At 53.2% G+C, this 16,639-nt stretch overlaps 1 protein-coding gene across 1 annotated transcript in view; it reads left to right on the top strand.

The window, feature by feature from the left end:
- Positions 1-13,931, top strand: part of LOC144607395 (1-phosphatidylinositol 4,5-bisphosphate phosphodiesterase delta-1-like) — an 80,770-nt gene extending 66,839 nt beyond the window's left edge. Inside the window, exons 4-8 of the mRNA XM_078424227.1 lie at positions 3,537-3,666; positions 6,247-6,475; positions 7,736-7,937; positions 9,290-9,434; positions 13,635-13,931. Coding sequence (XP_078280353.1) covers positions 3,537-3,666; positions 6,247-6,475; positions 7,736-7,937; positions 9,290-9,434; positions 13,635-13,931 — 1,003 coding nt within the window. The remainder of the gene's footprint in view (positions 1-3,536; positions 3,667-6,246; positions 6,476-7,735; positions 7,938-9,289; positions 9,435-13,634) is intronic.
- Positions 13,932-16,639: the final 2,708 nt, after the last annotated feature.

The raw sequence follows: 16,639 nt of genomic DNA, 5'->3' as shown, positions 1-16,639 counted from the left end.
ACCCATTCCTTCTCACCCAAGATGCTGCCTGTCCCGCTGAGTTACTCCACCTTTTTGTGTCTACCTTTGATTTTAACCAGCATCTGCAGTTTTTCCCCTTCACAAGTCCTTTAAATGTTGTACCTGCATCAGCCACACCCTCTGTCAACTCATTCCATGTCGTGTGAAAGATGGGTTCCTATTCAATCCTCCCGCTCGCACCTTAAACTCATGCCTTCTAATCTTTTAAATCCCAACCCCGTTAAATTGACTGGGCATTCACCTAACCCCCCTCACGGTTTTACACTGTTCGGCAAGAACTCTGCACATGTGACAATAATAAGTTAAACTAGACTACACTAAACTTGGCCAGATTCAGCCAATCTCAACAATGAAGTAAAATCACAACCTTTAGTTCACTGTCACGTGTACCGAGGTGCAGTGAAAGGTTTTTTGTTGCGTGCTAACCAGTCAGCAGAAAGACTGTACATGGTTACAATCGAGCCGTCCACAGTGTGCAGACACAGGATAATGTTAGTGCAAGATAAGGTTCGATTAAAGATGGTCCAAGGTGCCCCAGTGAGGTAGATGGGAGGTCAGGACCGCTCTCTAGCTGGAGAGAGGATGGTTAACACCTGATAACAGCTGGGAAGAAACTGTCCCTGAATCTGGAGGTGTGTGTTTCCACACTTCTGTACCTCTTGCCCGATGGGAGAGGGGAGGAGAGGGAGTGACCGGGGGTGAGCCTGGTCCTTGATTCTGCTGCAGTGACCTGTGTCATTGCAACGTGCGGTGGGTTTAAAAATGCCCGGCTCCTGGGAAAACCGCAGTGTGACCAGCGATGTGATGCTGCCACCTCCCCCTGGTTGATCAAAGCCCCCGGGAACTGTGCGCGGAGCCTTGCTCTGGTTACTTCCCATGGCTGTTTGTCCAGAGCAGGGAGGCAGTGAGTGGGTGATCCCTGATACTGCCTTGTGAGGCCTGGAGAGAGGAGATAACGCAGTCTGTCAGCGGCCGTGGGAACTGGGTGGGCTGGGCCTCCTCAGGCAAGCATCTTCACCCACTGGCCTCTGGGTTACAGGGTCCTGAGTTCACGTCCTGCTTCAGGGATCTGACCATTTTAGTTTCCACAACTCTAAGTGCTGGAGTTGTGGAAACTCACCCATGATCCTACACACCTCCGCAAGATCACCCTCCACCTGACAGCAGGTTTGCACACTGTGAGAACTAGGGTCGCCAACCGTCCCATGTTAGCCGGGACATGCCATATTTTGGGCTACATTGGTTTGTCTCGTACGGGACCGCCCTTGTCCCGTATTAGGCCCGGGGGGGCTCTGTAGGCCCGGACGCTGTAGGCCCGGACGCTGTAGGCCCGAAATCTGTAGGCCCGGACGCTGTAGGTTTGGACACTGTTGGTCTGCACAGTGTAGGCCCAGACGCTGCAGGTCCTCACAGTGTTGGTCTGGACAGCGTAGGCCCGGAGGCCTGGGCGCCGCCTAATGGTGGTTGCGTAGCAACCCGCCTCCCTGCCCAGGCGCCCGCCATTGGTGGAGCGGGAGCACGTGGCCGCTGGCTGGGTGAGGTGACGTGGGGCGCGGGGCGGTGACGTCACCTTGTCCCTTATTTGGGAGTGAGATAGTTGGCAACCCTACAAACACGAATGTGGTGGCCAGGCGATCAGGGTTTGTAGCACGTGTTATCTCTGCCTTTGAAGGTGATGGTGAAGGAATATAGATTTGCCAGACTAGGACTCTATTCCTTGAAGCACAGGAAGATGAGAGGTAAACCTATAGAGGTTGAATCATGAGAAGAAGAGATTGAGTAAACAAGTCTTTTGCCCAGAGGGGGAAATTGAGAACCAGCGGGCATAGGTTTAAGGTGAGAGGGGAAAGATTTAACAGGGAAACTTTTTTTTCACAATAGTTGGTGGGTGTGTGGAACGAGCTGCCGGAGGAGGTAGATGTGGCAGGTGCTATCCCAACGTTTAAGCAACATTTGGACAGGTACATGGACAGGTTTACGGGGATATGGGCCAAACGCAGGCAGGTGGGACTAGTGTAGATGGGGCATGTTGGCCGGCGTGGGCAAGTTGGGCCGAAGGTCCTGTGTCAGCACTGTGCGTCTCTGTCAGCACCAATCGGCGTTCCCACGGTGACCATTTAGCAGCGTTTGGGTGCCATTCTAACCAGGTTAACCGTCTCGTCAGTGAGCAGTTTGATAAGATTACAAAGAGAACGTGCGAATCCGGGAAATGAGCGCTTAATCCAGCGGGTTTGCTGAAAGCAGCGCGAGAATTAGACAATAGACAATAGGTGCAGGAGGAGGCCATTCGGCCCTTCGAGCCAGCACCGCCATTCACTGTGATCATGGCTGATCATTCTCAATCAGTACCCCGTTCCTGCCTTCTCCCCATACCCCCCTGACTCCGCTATCCTTAAGAGCTCTATCCAGCTCTCTCTTGAATACATTCAGTGAATTGGCCTCCACTGCCTTCTGAGGCAGAGAATTCCACAGATTCACAACTCTCTGACTGAAAAAGTTTTTCCTCATCTCAGATCTAAATGGCCTACCCCTTATTCTTAAACTGTAGCCCCTGGTTCTGGACTCCCCCAACATTGGGAACATGTTTCCTGCCTCTAACGTGTCCAACCCCTTAATAATCTTATACGTTTCGATAAGATCTCCTCTCATCCTTCTAAACTCCAGTGTATACAAGCCTAGTCGCTCCAGTCTTTCAACATATGACAGTCCCGCCATTCCGGGAATTAACCTCGTGAACCTACGCTGCACGCCCTCAATAGCAAGTCTTAGCAATTCAATCACAGTCGGCTCAGCGCTGCCCTCTGTTGATGAAAGAGCAAAGTGCATCCACCTGACGGTTACTAGAGTCAATTCAGCCCAACTCATCCATGCTGACCACAATGCCCCATCTCAGCTAGTCCTATTTTCCCCACGTTAGGCCCCACATCCCTCCAAACCGATCCGATCCATGTACGTGTCCTACAGTGGCGCGGCGGTAGAGTTGCCGCCTTACAGCGAATGCAGCGCCGGAGACCCGGGTTCCATCCCGACTACGGGTGCCGTCTGTACGGAGTTTGTACGTTCTCCCCGTGACCTGCGTGAGTTTTCTTCGAGATCTTCGGTTTCCTCCCACACTCCAAAGACGTGCAGGTTTGTATGTTAATTGGCTGGGTAAATGTAAAAATTGTCCCTGGTGGGTGTAGGATAGTGTCAATGTGCGGGGATCGCTGGTCGGCGCGGACCCGGTGGGCCGAAGGGCCTGTTTCCGCGCTGTATCTCTAAATTAAGCTAAACTAAACCTGCACCTGCAGTTTGTTCCATGTACCCATTGCCCTTTGTGTGAAAAGGTTGCCCCTCAGTTTCCTTTACCCTCTCACCTTAAACATGTCCTTTGGTTCTAAACTAAAGATGTTCTCATGAGATTGTGCCTGTCCCGCTGAGTTCCTCCAGCACTCTGTGTTTGGGCTGGAGATCCCAGCATCTACTGTGTGTGTCTTGTGCATGCCGTTGAGTTGCTTCCTTGAATCATGCTGCAGATGGTTCCAGATTCACCTGCAGAAGGCCGACATGGACAAGGACAACAAGATGACCGTGGATGAAGTAAAGCATTTTATGCAGCTGATGAACATTCACGTGGACGATATGTACGCAAAGGATTTGTTCAAGGTACTGTACACCCGTTTCTCCTTGTACTTTCTCTCTAGGGGTGCCAACTTTCTCACTCCCAAATAAGGGACAAAAGGTGATGTCACTGCCCCGCGCCCCATGTGATCTCACCCAGCCAGCAGCCACGTGCTCCCGCTACACCAATGGCGGCCGCCCGGGCCGGGAGGAGGGTTGCTACGCAACCTCCGTGAGGCGAACACACTCGGCCCCGCTCCCCGAACACACTCTGTTAGCCTGCACAGTCCGGGCCTACAGTGTCCAGGCCTACAGTGTCCAGGCCCACAGTGTCCAGGCCCACAGTGTCCAGGCCTAGAGTGTCCAGGCCTAGTGTCCGGGCCTGCAGCGGGCCCCGGGCTAGAGTGTCTGGGCCTACAACGGCCCCCGGGCTACAGTGTCCGGGCCTACAGTGTCCGGGCCTACAGCGGCCCCCGGGCTAGAGTGTCCGGGCCTACAATGGCCCCCGGGCTACAGTTTCTGGGCCTCCAGTGTCCGGGCCTCCAGCGTCCGGGCCTCCAGCGTCCGGGCCTCCAGCGTCCGAACCTCCAGCGTCCGGGCCTACACTGTCCGGGCCTACAGTGTCCGGGCCTACAGTGTCCGGGCCTACACTGTCCGGGCCTACAGTGTCCAGGCCAACAGCGTCCGGGCCTACAGCGTTCGGGCCTACAGTGTCCGGGCCTACAGTGTCCGGGCCTACAGTGTCCGGGCCTACACTGTCCGGGCCTACACTGTCCGGGCCTACACTGTCCGGGCCTACAGTGTCCGGGCCTACAGTGTCCAAGCCTACAGTGTCCGGGCCTACAGTGTCCGGGCGTACACTGTCCGGGCCTAATACAGGACAAGGGCAGCCCCGTACGGGACAAACCAAATTAGCCCAAAATACGGGATGTCCCGGCTAATACGGGACAGTTGGCAACCCTGTTTCTCTCCTCTGGTGATTGGGGGTTCCTGGGATCTGATGGTGGACCAACACGTCAGAGTCACAGAGTGGTACAGCGTGGAAACAGGCCCCACAGCATCACAGACCTGGGTTCCATCCTGACCTTGGCTGCTGTCTGTATAGAGTTTGCACTTTCTCCCTGTGACTGTGTGGGTTTTCTCCGGGTGCTCTGGTTTCCTCCCACACTTCCTCCCACACTCCAAAGACTTGCAGGGTTGGAGGATAATTGTCCTCTGTGAAATTATGCCCTGGTGCGTAGGATAGAACTAGTATACAGGTCATAAGTGACAGGAGCAGAATTGGGCCCTTCGGCCCATCAAGTCCACCCCACCATTCAATCGTGGCTGATTTATCTCTCCCTCCTAACCCCATAACCTCTGATACCTGTACAAATCAAGAATCTTATCTGTCTCTGCCTTAAAAATATCCACTGACTTGACCTCCACAGCCTTCAGTGGAAAGAATTCCACGGATTCACCACACTCTAACTAAAGAAATTCCTCCTCATCTCCTTCCTAAAAGAATGTCTGAGGCTGTGCCCTCTGGTCCTCTGGTCCTAGACTCTCCCACTGATGGAAACATCCTCTCCACATCCACTCTATCCAGGCCGCTCACTATTCTGTACGTTTCAATGAGGTCCCCCCTCATCCTTCTAAACTCCAGCGAACACAGGCCCAGTGCCAACAAACGCTCATCATATGTTAACCTACACATTCCTGGGATTGTTCTTGTAAACCTCTGGATCCTCTCCAGAGCCAGCACATCCTTCCTCAGATATGGGGCCCAACATTGCTCACAATATTCTAAATGTGGCCTGACCAGCTCTTTGTGGAGCCTGTTTTTGTACACAAGCCCTCTCGAAACAAATGCTAGCATTGAGTTTCTTTCCTTACGCTTTCTTTGCGCTGATCAGCGCAAATTCGGTGGGCCGAAGGGCCTGTTTCCACGATGTAGCTCCATAAACAAAACATGTACACACTGGAATTTAGAAGGATGAGAGGGGATCTTATCGAAACGTATAAGATTATTAAGGGGTTGGACACGTTAGAGGCAGGAAACATGTTCCCAATGTTGGGGGAGTCCAGAACAAGGGGCCATAGTTTAAGAATAAGGGGTAGGCCATTTAGAACGGAGATGAGGAAAAACTTTTTCAGTCAGAGAGTTGTGAATCTGTGGAATTCTCTGCCTCAGAAGGCAGTGGAGGCCAATTCTCTGAATGCATTCAAGAGAGAGCTAGATAGAGCTCTTAAGGATAGTGGAGTCAGGGGGTATGGGGAGAAGGCAGGAACTGATTGAGAATGATCAGCCATGATCACATTGAATGGTGGTGCTGGTTCGAGGGGCCGAATGGCCTCCTCCTGCTGCTATTGTCTATGTTCTACTAAGATGCAGTCTGACCCGCTGAGTTACTCCAGCACTTTGTATCTGCTAATGAGATTGGTTTAACCCGTCATAGTAGCTAGCAAAAATTCATAGGTGATAGGAGAAGAATTAGGCCATTCGGCCCATCGTCTACTACTACTAATAATATTATATTTCTTTATTCGCCCCTTTATTTACTCCGCCATTCAATCATGGCCGATCTATCTCCCATTCTCCTGCCCTCTCCCCATCACCTCTGATGGTCGAATCTGGCCCGGCAGAAGTGCGACAAGTCGAAGGACGGGAGCCTCCATGGCAAGGAGATCGAGGACTTCTACAAGCTGGTGACGGAGCGGGAGGAGGTCAGCACCATCTTTAGCACCTACAGCAACAAGGATCGCCTGATGAGCACGGAGAAGCTAGTGGAGTTCCTGAGGAAGGAGCAGCGGGAGAACGTCACCCAGGAGCACGCGGCAAAGCTCATCAAGGACTACGAGGTGAACGCCGAAGGTAAGGCCCGACTGCCATTTTGAAGTGGTGTCAAACTCCGGTTGGGATTGGCATAGGTTTATTGTTGTCACGAGATACAGTGCTTGGGTGCTGTCTGGAATCGTCAAGTCAACAGTGAATCATCATAATCACAACCATACTTTATTAGCCAACTATGTTTTGCAACGTACGAGGGACTCCATTTGCCGGACAGTCATACCAACAGGACACACAAAATACATTTTAACATGAACATCCACCACAGTGACTCCACATTCCTCACTGTGATGGAATCTCCTTCCTAAAGTAACGTATTTTAATTCTGAGGCTGTTTCCTTTAGTCATAGTCATAGAGCGATACAGTGTGGAAACAGGCCCTTCGGCCCAACTCGCCCACACCGGCCAACAATGTCCCAGCTACCCTAGTCCCACTTGCCTGCGCTTGGCCCATTTCCCTCCAAACCTGTTCTATCCATGTACCTGTCCAACTGTTTCTTAAACGTTGGGATAGTCCCAGCCTCAACTACCTCCTCTGGCAGCTTGTTCCATACACCCACCACCCTCTGTGTGAAAAAGTTACCCCTCGGATTCCTATTAAATCTTTTCCCCTTCACCTTGAGCCTATGTCCTCTGGTCCTCGATTCCCCTACTCTGGGCAAGAGACTCTGTGCATCTACCCGATCTATTCCTCTCATGATTTTGTACACCTCTATAAGATCTCCCCTCATCCCCCTGCGCTCCATGGAATAGAGACCCAGCCTACTCAACCTCTCCCTATATCTCAGACCCTCTAGTCCTGGCAACATCCTCGTGAATCTTCTCTGTACCCTTTCCAGCTTGACAAGCCTTCCCAAAGTGAGGTGTTTTAATTTCGAGGCTGTGGCCATTAGTCCTGGACTCTCCCACTGGTGGAAATATCGTAAACAGGTTGTGGGTGTGGCGTGAACGTCAGTAACTGATGGCGTCACGGTGGCGCAGCGGTGGAATTGCCAACTTGCAGCGAATGCAGCGCCGGATCCATCCCGACTATGGGTGCTGTCTGTACGGAGTTTGTACGTTCTCCCCGTGACCTGCGTGGGTTTTCTCCCAGATCTTCGGTTTCCTCCCACACTCCAAAGACGTGCAGGTTTGTAGGTTAATTGACTGGGTAATATGTAGAAATTGTGTGTGTAGGATAGTGTTAATGTGCGGGGATCGCTGGGCGGCGTGGACCCGGTGGGCCGAAGGGCCTGTTTCCGCGCTGTATCTCTAAATCTAACTGTGACTTGTTTTTGTTGCCAGCGAGGAGTGATTTCTCCATGACCAAGGACGGCTTCCTGTTCTTCCTCATGTCGCCGGAAGCGGCCGTTTTCACCCACGACCACAGCAACGTTTACCAAGACATGACCAAGCCCCTCAATCAATACTACATCTCATCCTCGCATAACACCTACCTGACCAAGGATCAGCTGGAGGGGCCCAGCAGCATCGAGGCCTACATCAGGTACGGGATGAAGCCTTCCAGCTCGTCCGCATTAGTTTCTCTAACTTCAACAAGCCCTCTCTCTCTCTCTCTCTCTCTCTCTCTCTCTCTCTCTCTCTCTCTCTCTCTCTCTCTCTCTCTCTCTCCCCCCCCCCCCCCCCCCTCCCACCCTAGTTTAGTTAAGTTTAGTTTAGAGATACAGCGCGGAAACAGGCCCTTCGGCCCACCGGGTCCGCGCCGCCCAGCGATCCCCTCACATTAACACCATCCTACACACACTGGGGACAATTTACACATACACCAAGCCAATTATCCTACAAACCTGCACGTCTTTGGAGTGTGGGAGGAAACCGAAGATCTCGGAGAAAACCCACGCAGGTCACGAGGAGAACGTACAAACTCCGTACAGAGAGCACCCGTGGTCGGGATGGAACCCGGGTCTCCGGCGCTGCATTCGCTGTAAGGCGGCAACTCTACCGCTGCGCCACCATGACCACCCCTAGTCGTCGTACTAGTTTCACTGTCGTCCTGCTGAGTTTCACTGTCGGTATAACTCGTTATCACGTAGCCAGCAGCCAACACTGGACCATTGTGGGCTCCACCTCCCCTTGATCATCGTTACTTTTTGCATATGTTTCATTCATATGTTCTATATTTCTACAGTGTCCGGGCCTACAGTGTCCGGGCCTACAACGCCCCCTGGGCCTACAGAGTCCGGGCCTACACTGTCCGGGCCTACACTGTCCGGACCTACAGTGTCCGGGCCTACCGCGCCCCCCGCCCCCCCCGGGCCTACAGTCTCCGGGCCTACACTGTCCGGGCCTACACTGTCCGGGCCTACAGTGTCCGGGCCTACAGTGTCTGGGCCTACAACGCCCCCTGGGCCTACAGAGTCCGGGCCTACACTGTCCGGGCCTACACTGTCCGGGCCTACAGTGTCCGGGCCTACAGTGTCCGGGCCTACAGCGCCCCCCACCCCCCCCCCCCCGGGCCTACACTGTCTGGGCCTACAGCGCCCCCCGGGAGTGTGGAGTTTGTACGTACTCCCTGTTACTGCGTGGGTATTCTCCAGGTGCTCTGGTTTCCTCCCACATAGCAGATTAATTGGCTTCTAATACAGGCCAAGGGCAGTCCCACAAGGGACAGACAGACCAATTTACCCCAATATACGGGATGGTTGGCAACCCTGCCTCGGGTGCTGTCTGTGTGGAGTTTGCACACTGAGGTCAGGATCAAACACGGGTCTGTTGGCGCTGTAAGGCAGCAGCTCTACCCGCTGTGCCGCCGTGCCACCCACGTGCGGTGTTTCATTGCCCCTTCCCCTGTTGTGATAAGGCCGGTGGTCAGCTGAGACACTGTGCTCTCTCCAACAGTGCGCTGAACAGAGGCTGCCGCTGTGTGGAGCTGGACTGCTGGGATGGGAAGAATGGAGAGCCGGTCATCTATCACGGGTACACCTTGACCTCAAAGATACTCTTCAAGGATGTCATCCAGGCCATCGATACCTACGCCTTCAAGGTGAGACGCACTGAGTTACAACACTCTTTGTAAGTTGCAACGCCTCCTTGCTTAGTGTAGCTCAACAATCAAGTGTTTTATTGTCAGACTTCACCAAGTGGACCCATTGTGCCCAACCCTCTCCTCCCCCACTCCCTCCCCCACTCCCTCCCCCCTCCCTCTCCCTCCCTCTCCCTCCCTCCTCCCCTCCCCCTCCCTCCTCCCCTCCCCTCCCTCCTCCCCCTCCCCTCCCCTTCCCCACTCCCCCCTCCCTCTCCCCTCTCCCTCCCTCCTCCCCTCTCCCTCCCTCCTCCCCTCCCCCTCCCTCCTCCCCTCCCCCACTCCCCCCTTCCTCCTCCCCTCCCCTCCCCCACTCCTCCTCCCCTCCCCTCCCCTCTCCCTCCCCCTCCCTCCTTCCCTCCCCCTCCCTCCTCCCCTCCCCCACTCCCCCCTTCCTCCTCCCTCTCCCCTCTCCCTCCCTCTCCCCTCTCCCTCCCTCCTCCCCTCTCCCTCCCTCCTCCCCTTCCCCACTCCTCCTCCCCTCCCCCACTCCCCCCTTCCCCCTCCCTCTCCCCTCTCCCTCCCTCCTCCCCTCCCCCTCCCTCTTCCCTTCCCCCACTCCCCCTCCCTCCTCCCTTCCCCCACTCCCCCCTCCCTCCTCCATTCCCCCACTCCCCCCTCCCTTCCCTCACTCCCCCTCCCTCCCTCCTCCCTTCCCCCACTCCCCCTCCCTCCTCCTTCCCTCCTCCCTTCCCCCACTCCCCCCTCCCTCCTCCCTCCTCCCTTCCCCCACTCCCCCCTCCCTCCTCCCTTCCCCCACTCCCCCCTCCCTCCTCCCTTCCCCCACTCCCCCTCCCTCCCTCCTCCCCTTCCCCCTCCCTTCCTCCCCTCCTCCCTTAGTTTAGTTCAGTTCAGTTTGGTTTAGTTTACCGAGCGAGGTACAGTGAAAAGCTTTTATGTTGCGTGCTAACCAGTCAGCAGAAACACTACCCACGATTACACTCGAGCCGTCCACAGTGTACAGATGCGGGATAAAAGGAATAACATCCAGTGCAAAGTAAACTCCAGTAGAGTCCGATTAAAGATAGTCCGAGGGTCTCCAAAGAGGTAGATGGGAGGTCAGGACCGGACTGCTCTCTAGCTGGTGGTAGGATGGTTCAGTTGCCTGATAACAGCCGGGAAGAAACTGCCCCTGAATCTGGAGGTGTGTGTTTCCACACTTCTGTACCTCTTGCCCGATGGGGGAGGGGAGAAGAGGGGGGTGAGACTGGTCCTTGATTATGCTGCTGGCCTTGCCGAGGTAGCGTGAAGTGAAACTGGACTTGAAAATTGATGGGGAGAGTGGGGTAGTGTCGGGGAACTGGGCCACAAAGTGGGTCAGGTGGAAACCAAAATGAAATAGGAACATAGAAAAATAGGAAATAGGTGCAGGAGGAGGCCATTTGGCCCTTCGAGCCAGCACCGCCGTTCATTGTGATCATGGCTGATCATCCACAATCAGTAACCCGTGCCTGCCTTCTCCCCATATCCCTTGATTCCGCTAGCCCCTAGAGCTCTATCTAACTCTCTCTTAAATCCATCCAGTGATTTGGTCTCCACTGCCCTCTGTGGCAGAGAACTCCACAAATTCACAACTCTCTGGGTGAAAAAGTTTCTTCTCACCTCAGTTTTAAATGGCCTCCCCTTTATTCTCAGACTGTGGCCCCTGGTTCTGGACTCCCCCAACATTGGGAACATTTTTCCTGCATCTAGCTTGTCCAGCCCTTTTATAATTTTATACATTTCTATAAGATCCCCTCTCATCCATCTAAACTCCAGTGTGTACAAGGCCAGTCTTTCCGATCTTTCCTGATATGACAGTCCCGCCACCCCGGGGATTAACCTGGTGAACCTACGCTGCACTGCCTCAATAGTAAGGATGTCCTTCCTCAAATTAGGAGACCAAAACTGCACACAGTACTCCAGATGTGGTCTCACCAGGGCCCTGTACAACTGCAGAAGGACCTCTTTACTCCTGTACTCAAACCCTCTCGAATAAAATCAGAAAATGCTCAGTAAACTCTGCAGAGCAAAGTCAAAGGCTTGCTTGTCAAGAATCTACCCGCCCTGCTCATCACAGTATCCAACCATTCAGCTTTCACCCTCTGTTGAGGCAGTTCGGTCTGAAGACCCTTGAGCCCTGAGCAAAACACAATTCCCCTCATCTCTGTCACGTAACTCTCTGCTGCTGAAAGCCTTTAGGATATTTTAAACCAATTGCCCTCTTACTCCTCCAAACTCCAGCAGAGTTTTGTATACAGAGTATTGAGTATAGAAGTTGGGAGGTCATGTTGCAGTTGTATAAGATGTTGGTGAGGCTGCATTTAGAGTATTATGTTCAGTTCTGGGCACCGTGTTATAGGAAATATGTTGTCAAGTTGGAAACGGTACAGAGCAGATTTACGAGGATATTGCCAGGACTAGAGGGTGTGAGCTACAGGAGAGGTTGAGCAGGCTGGGTCTCTATTCCACGGAGCGCAGGAGGATGAGGGGAGATCTTATAGATGTGTACAAAATCATGAGAGGAATAGATCGGGTAGATGCACAGAGTCTCTTGCCCAGAGTAGGGAATCGAGGACCAGAGGACATAGGTTTGAGGTGAAGGGGAAAAGATTTAATAGGAATCCGAGGGGTAGCTTTTTCACACAGAGGGTGGTGGGTGTATGGAACAAGCTGCCAGAGGAGGTAGTTGAGGCTGGGACTATCCCATCGTTTAAGAAACAGTTGGACAGGTACATGGATAGGACAGGTTTGGAGGGATATGGATCGAGCGCAGGCAGGTGGGACAGGTGTAGCTGGGACATTGTTGGCCGGTGTGGGCGAGTTGGGCCGAAGGGCCTGTTTCCACACTGTATCACTCTGTGACACTCTATGAGGTACAAGCCTGGACTGTCCAACCGTTCATAGAACACAGCACAGTACAGCACGGGAACAGGCCCTTCGGCCCACTATGTCCGTGCCCAACATAATGCTGAAGTAAGCTGATCTCCCCAGCCTGCACATGATCCATATTCCTCCATTCCCCGTGCCGATCGAAAACCCTGGTAAACATCATTATCACATCTGCCTCAGCCACCACCTTGGCAGAGCACGTTCCAGGCCCCCCACTGTGTAAAACAAAACCTTTTCCCACAAGTCTCCTTGAAGCTTTCCCCCTCTAAAGTTGAGCCCTCAAAGCTGTACCCTCTTACCTCGTACATTGCCCACACATCCCATGTTTAAGCCCGGTATATCTCCCTTGAATTGCTTCCAACACATTGACATTAATCCCAGAGATGGCAAGACTACCCGACAATGCAAAAATCTGTTGTGTTCATAGAAACATAGAAAAGGTGCAGGAGGAGGCCATTCTGACTCAGCGGGTCAGGCAGCATTTGTAGAGAACGTGGGAAGGGGATGTTTTGGGTGGGGACCCTTGGTCAGACTGACGTATTGGCCTTCATAACAAGAGGAGTTGAGTATAGGAGCAAAGAGGTCCTTCTGCAGTTGTACAGGGCCCTAGTGAGACCGCACCTGGAGTACTGTGTGCAGTTTTGGTCTCCAAATTTGAGGAAGGATATTCTTGCTATTGAGGGCGCGCAGCGTAGGTTCACTAGGTTAATTCCCGGAATGGCGGGACTGTCATACGTTGAAAGACTGGAGCGACTAGGCTTGTATACACTGGAATTTAGAAGGATGAGAGGGGATCTTATGGAAACGTATAAGATTATTAAGGGTTGGACACGTTAGAGGCAGGAAACATGTTCCCAATGTTGGGGGAGTCCAGAACCAGGGGCCACAGTTTAAGAATAAGGGGTCGGCCATTTACAACGGAGATGAGGAAAAACATTTTCAGTCAGGGAGTTGTGAATCTGTGGAATTCTCTGCCTCAGAGGGCAGTGGAGGCCAATTCTCTGAATGCATTCAAGAGAGAGAGCTAGATAGAGCTCTTAAGGATAGCGGAGTCAGGGGGTATGGGGAGAAGGTAGGAACAGGGTACTGATTGTGGATGATCAGCCATGATCACATTGAATGGCGGTGCTGGCTTGAAGGGTCGAATGGCCTCCTCCTGCACCTATTGTCTATTGTCCTCTTTGCCCTCGGTGAAGCAATGCCCCCCTCCCTGTACTGCAGGCAGGCAGGCAGAGTGGTCTGGTGCCAATGTTGACCTGGTGCGGTGTGTGTGTGTGTGTGTGATTCCAGGCCTCAGAGTTCCCTCTCATCCTGTCCATGGAGAACCACTGCAACTTGGAGCAGCAGACCGTCATGGCCCAGCACCTGAAAACCATCCTGGGGAACAAGCTGCTGACCAGGACTGTGGATGGCAAAGCACCCCTTCAGTTCCCCTCTCCTGAGGTAAGCAGCAGACCGTTCATTATCCATCGCTTACATTGCTTGCTGGTCGGCAAAGCAAAGAATCTCACTGTGATGATCAAAGTATCAATCGATCAACAGTGGTCTATTCTTGTCACGTCTGATATACTGAACATGTTGTGGTGACGATATGGACAGAGTGGGAAATGTTGTATTGCCTGCTGTCCAGGACAACCATAAGTTTAGTGTATAGTTTGGTTTAATTTAGTCCAGAGATACAGTGCGGAAACAGGCCCCTTTGGCCCACCGTGTCCGCGCCGACCAGCGATCCCCGCACACTAACACTATCCTACACCCACTAGAGACAATGTTTACATTTACCAAGCCGATTAACCTACAAACCTGTACGTCTTTGGAGTGAGAGAGGAAACCGAAGATCTCGGAAAAAACCCGAGTTGCTGCCTTACAGCGAATGCAGCGCCGGAGACCCGGGTTCCATCCCAACTACGGGTGCTGTCTGTACGGAGTTTGTACGTTCTCCCCGTGACCTGCGTGGGTTTTCTCCGAGATCTTCAGGTCTCCTCCCACACTCCAAAGACGTGCAGGTTTGTAGGTTAATTGGCTTGGTATAAATGTAAAAATTGTCCCTAGTGGGTGTAGGATAGTGTTAGCGTGCATGGATCGCTGGTCAGCGTGGACCCGGTGGGCCGAAGGGCCTGTTTCCGCGCTGTATCTCTAAACCTAAACTGGTAGTGTCAAAAGAAAAAAACGACCACAATTCAATAATAAGTGTTCCAGCGTTGTATCGTCACATTTGCAGAGAAAGTGCAGATTTTTTAAAGTGCAAGACCCCAGATGAGGTAGATTGGGAGATGGGTCCCAAGATATAGTCAAAAACCTTTGCTTTGCATGATATGCAGTCAAATCAAATCATACCGTGTAGGAGAACATTTGGGCGGCACGGTGGGGCAGCGGGTAGAACTGCTGCCTTGCAGTGCCAGAGACCCGGGTTCCATACTGACCTCAGCAGGTGCTGTCTGTGTGGAGTTTGCACCCTCTCCCTGTGATCGCACCAGTTTCCTCTTTTTTTTTAAATACAAAGAGCTTTTATTCAAACAAACACAAATGCAGAGCAGTAACAAAATCAACACTGCCAATATTGGCACTTTACAATCCAACAGTTATCAGATTAAAATGTTGTCAACTTTATCCATAATACACTCGACCCTCCAGGGCAACCAGCGTTCACGGAAGGCCTCCAGAGTCCCGTGGACAACGCGTGCTCCCTCTCCAGGGACACGCGAGCACGGACGTGTAAATTTGTTTGACCCGTACGGGACCACCCTTGTCCCGTATTAGGCCTGAACACTGAAGGCTCGGACACTGTAGGCCCGGACACTGTAGGCCCGGACACTGTAGGCCCGGACACTGTAGGCCCGGACACTGTAGGCCCGGACAGTGTAGGCCCGGACAGTGTAGGCCCGGACAGTGTAGGCCCGGACAGTGTAGGCCCGGACAGTGTAGGCCCGGACACTGTAGGCCCGGACAGTGTAGTCCCGGACAGTGTAGTCCCGGACAGTGTAGGCCCGGACAGTGTAGGCCCGGATACTGTAGGCCCGAAGATCTCGGAGAAAACCCACGCAGGTCACGGGGAGAACGTAAAAACTACGTACAGACGGCACCCCTAGTCGGGATGGAACCCGGGTCTCCGGCGCTGTGAGGCAGCAACTCTACCGCTGCGCCACCGTGCTGCCTTTGGGTTAAGGTTAGTGTTAGGAGTACAAAAAAGGACACAAAATGCTGGAGTGGGCAGTCACGGTGGCGCAGCGGTAGAGTTGCTGCCTTACAGCGAATGCAGCGCCAGAGACCCGGGTTCCATCCCGACTACGGGTGCTGTCTGTACGGAGTTTGTACGTTCTCCCCGTGACCTGCGTGGGTTTTCTCCGAGATCTTCGGTTTCCTCCCACACTCCAAAGACGTGCAGGTCTGTAGGTTAATTGGCTTGGTGTAAATGTAAACATTGTCCCCAGTGGGTGTAGGATAGTGGACCCGGTGGGCCGAAAGGGCCTGTTTCCGCGCTGTATCTCTGAACGAAACTCTAAACTAAACTAGACTCAGCGGATCAGGTGGCACCTGTGTGGAACGTGGGCGGGTGGGGTCTGGGTGGGGACCTTTCTTCGGGCTGTTTGGGTGAGTTGTGGATGAGGGGATGCTGGGTTGCTGAAGGCTGTCCAGGTCTGGCACGTTCTCCCGAGCCATTCCGTGCCTCGCTTCTGCTTGATGGAGCGTGGAGAACGGACGGAGTCGGCAACAGACGGCTCCCTTGTTCTGCTCGCCAGGGTCAGTGAGGGGGAGGGAAGAGGAGGGGAGGGGAGCGGGGGTGACAGCATCATTCATGAGCTCCACTCAACCCTCCACTCAAACCGGCTCTGTGTGGCACAACACAAGGCTGCCTTTGTTGGATGGATGTAGGGCAAGCAAATCGCTTCACTGAGCGCGCTCCCCACTGATTTATGGTCACAGTGTCACACGGCTCTAAAGCAGGCCATTCGGCCCACAATGCCCATACAAGCCACCAACCAACACCTATCCCTTATAGACAATAGACAATAGGTGCAGGAGGAGGCCATTCGGCCTTTCGAGCCAGCACCGCCATTCAATGTGATCATGGCTGATCATTCTCAATCAGTACCCCCGTTCCTGCCTTCTCCCCATACCCTCTGACTCCGCTATCTTTAAGAGCTCTATCTAGCTCTCTCTTGAATGCATTCAGAGAATTGGCCTAAACTGCCTTCTGAGGCAGAGAATTCCACAGATTCACAACTCTCTGACTGAAAAAGTTTTTCCTCATCTCTGTTCTAAATGGCCTTACCCCTTATTGTTAAAACTGTGGC

This window comes from Rhinoraja longicauda, chromosome 2 (genome assembly GCF_053455715.1).
Source record: "Rhinoraja longicauda isolate Sanriku21f chromosome 2, sRhiLon1.1, whole genome shotgun sequence".
Taxonomy (NCBI): Eukaryota; Metazoa; Chordata; class Chondrichthyes; order Rajiformes; family Arhynchobatidae; genus Rhinoraja; species Rhinoraja longicauda.
Note: the sequence above shows the minus strand (reverse complement) of the source record. Positions and strands in the feature narration are given on the sequence as shown.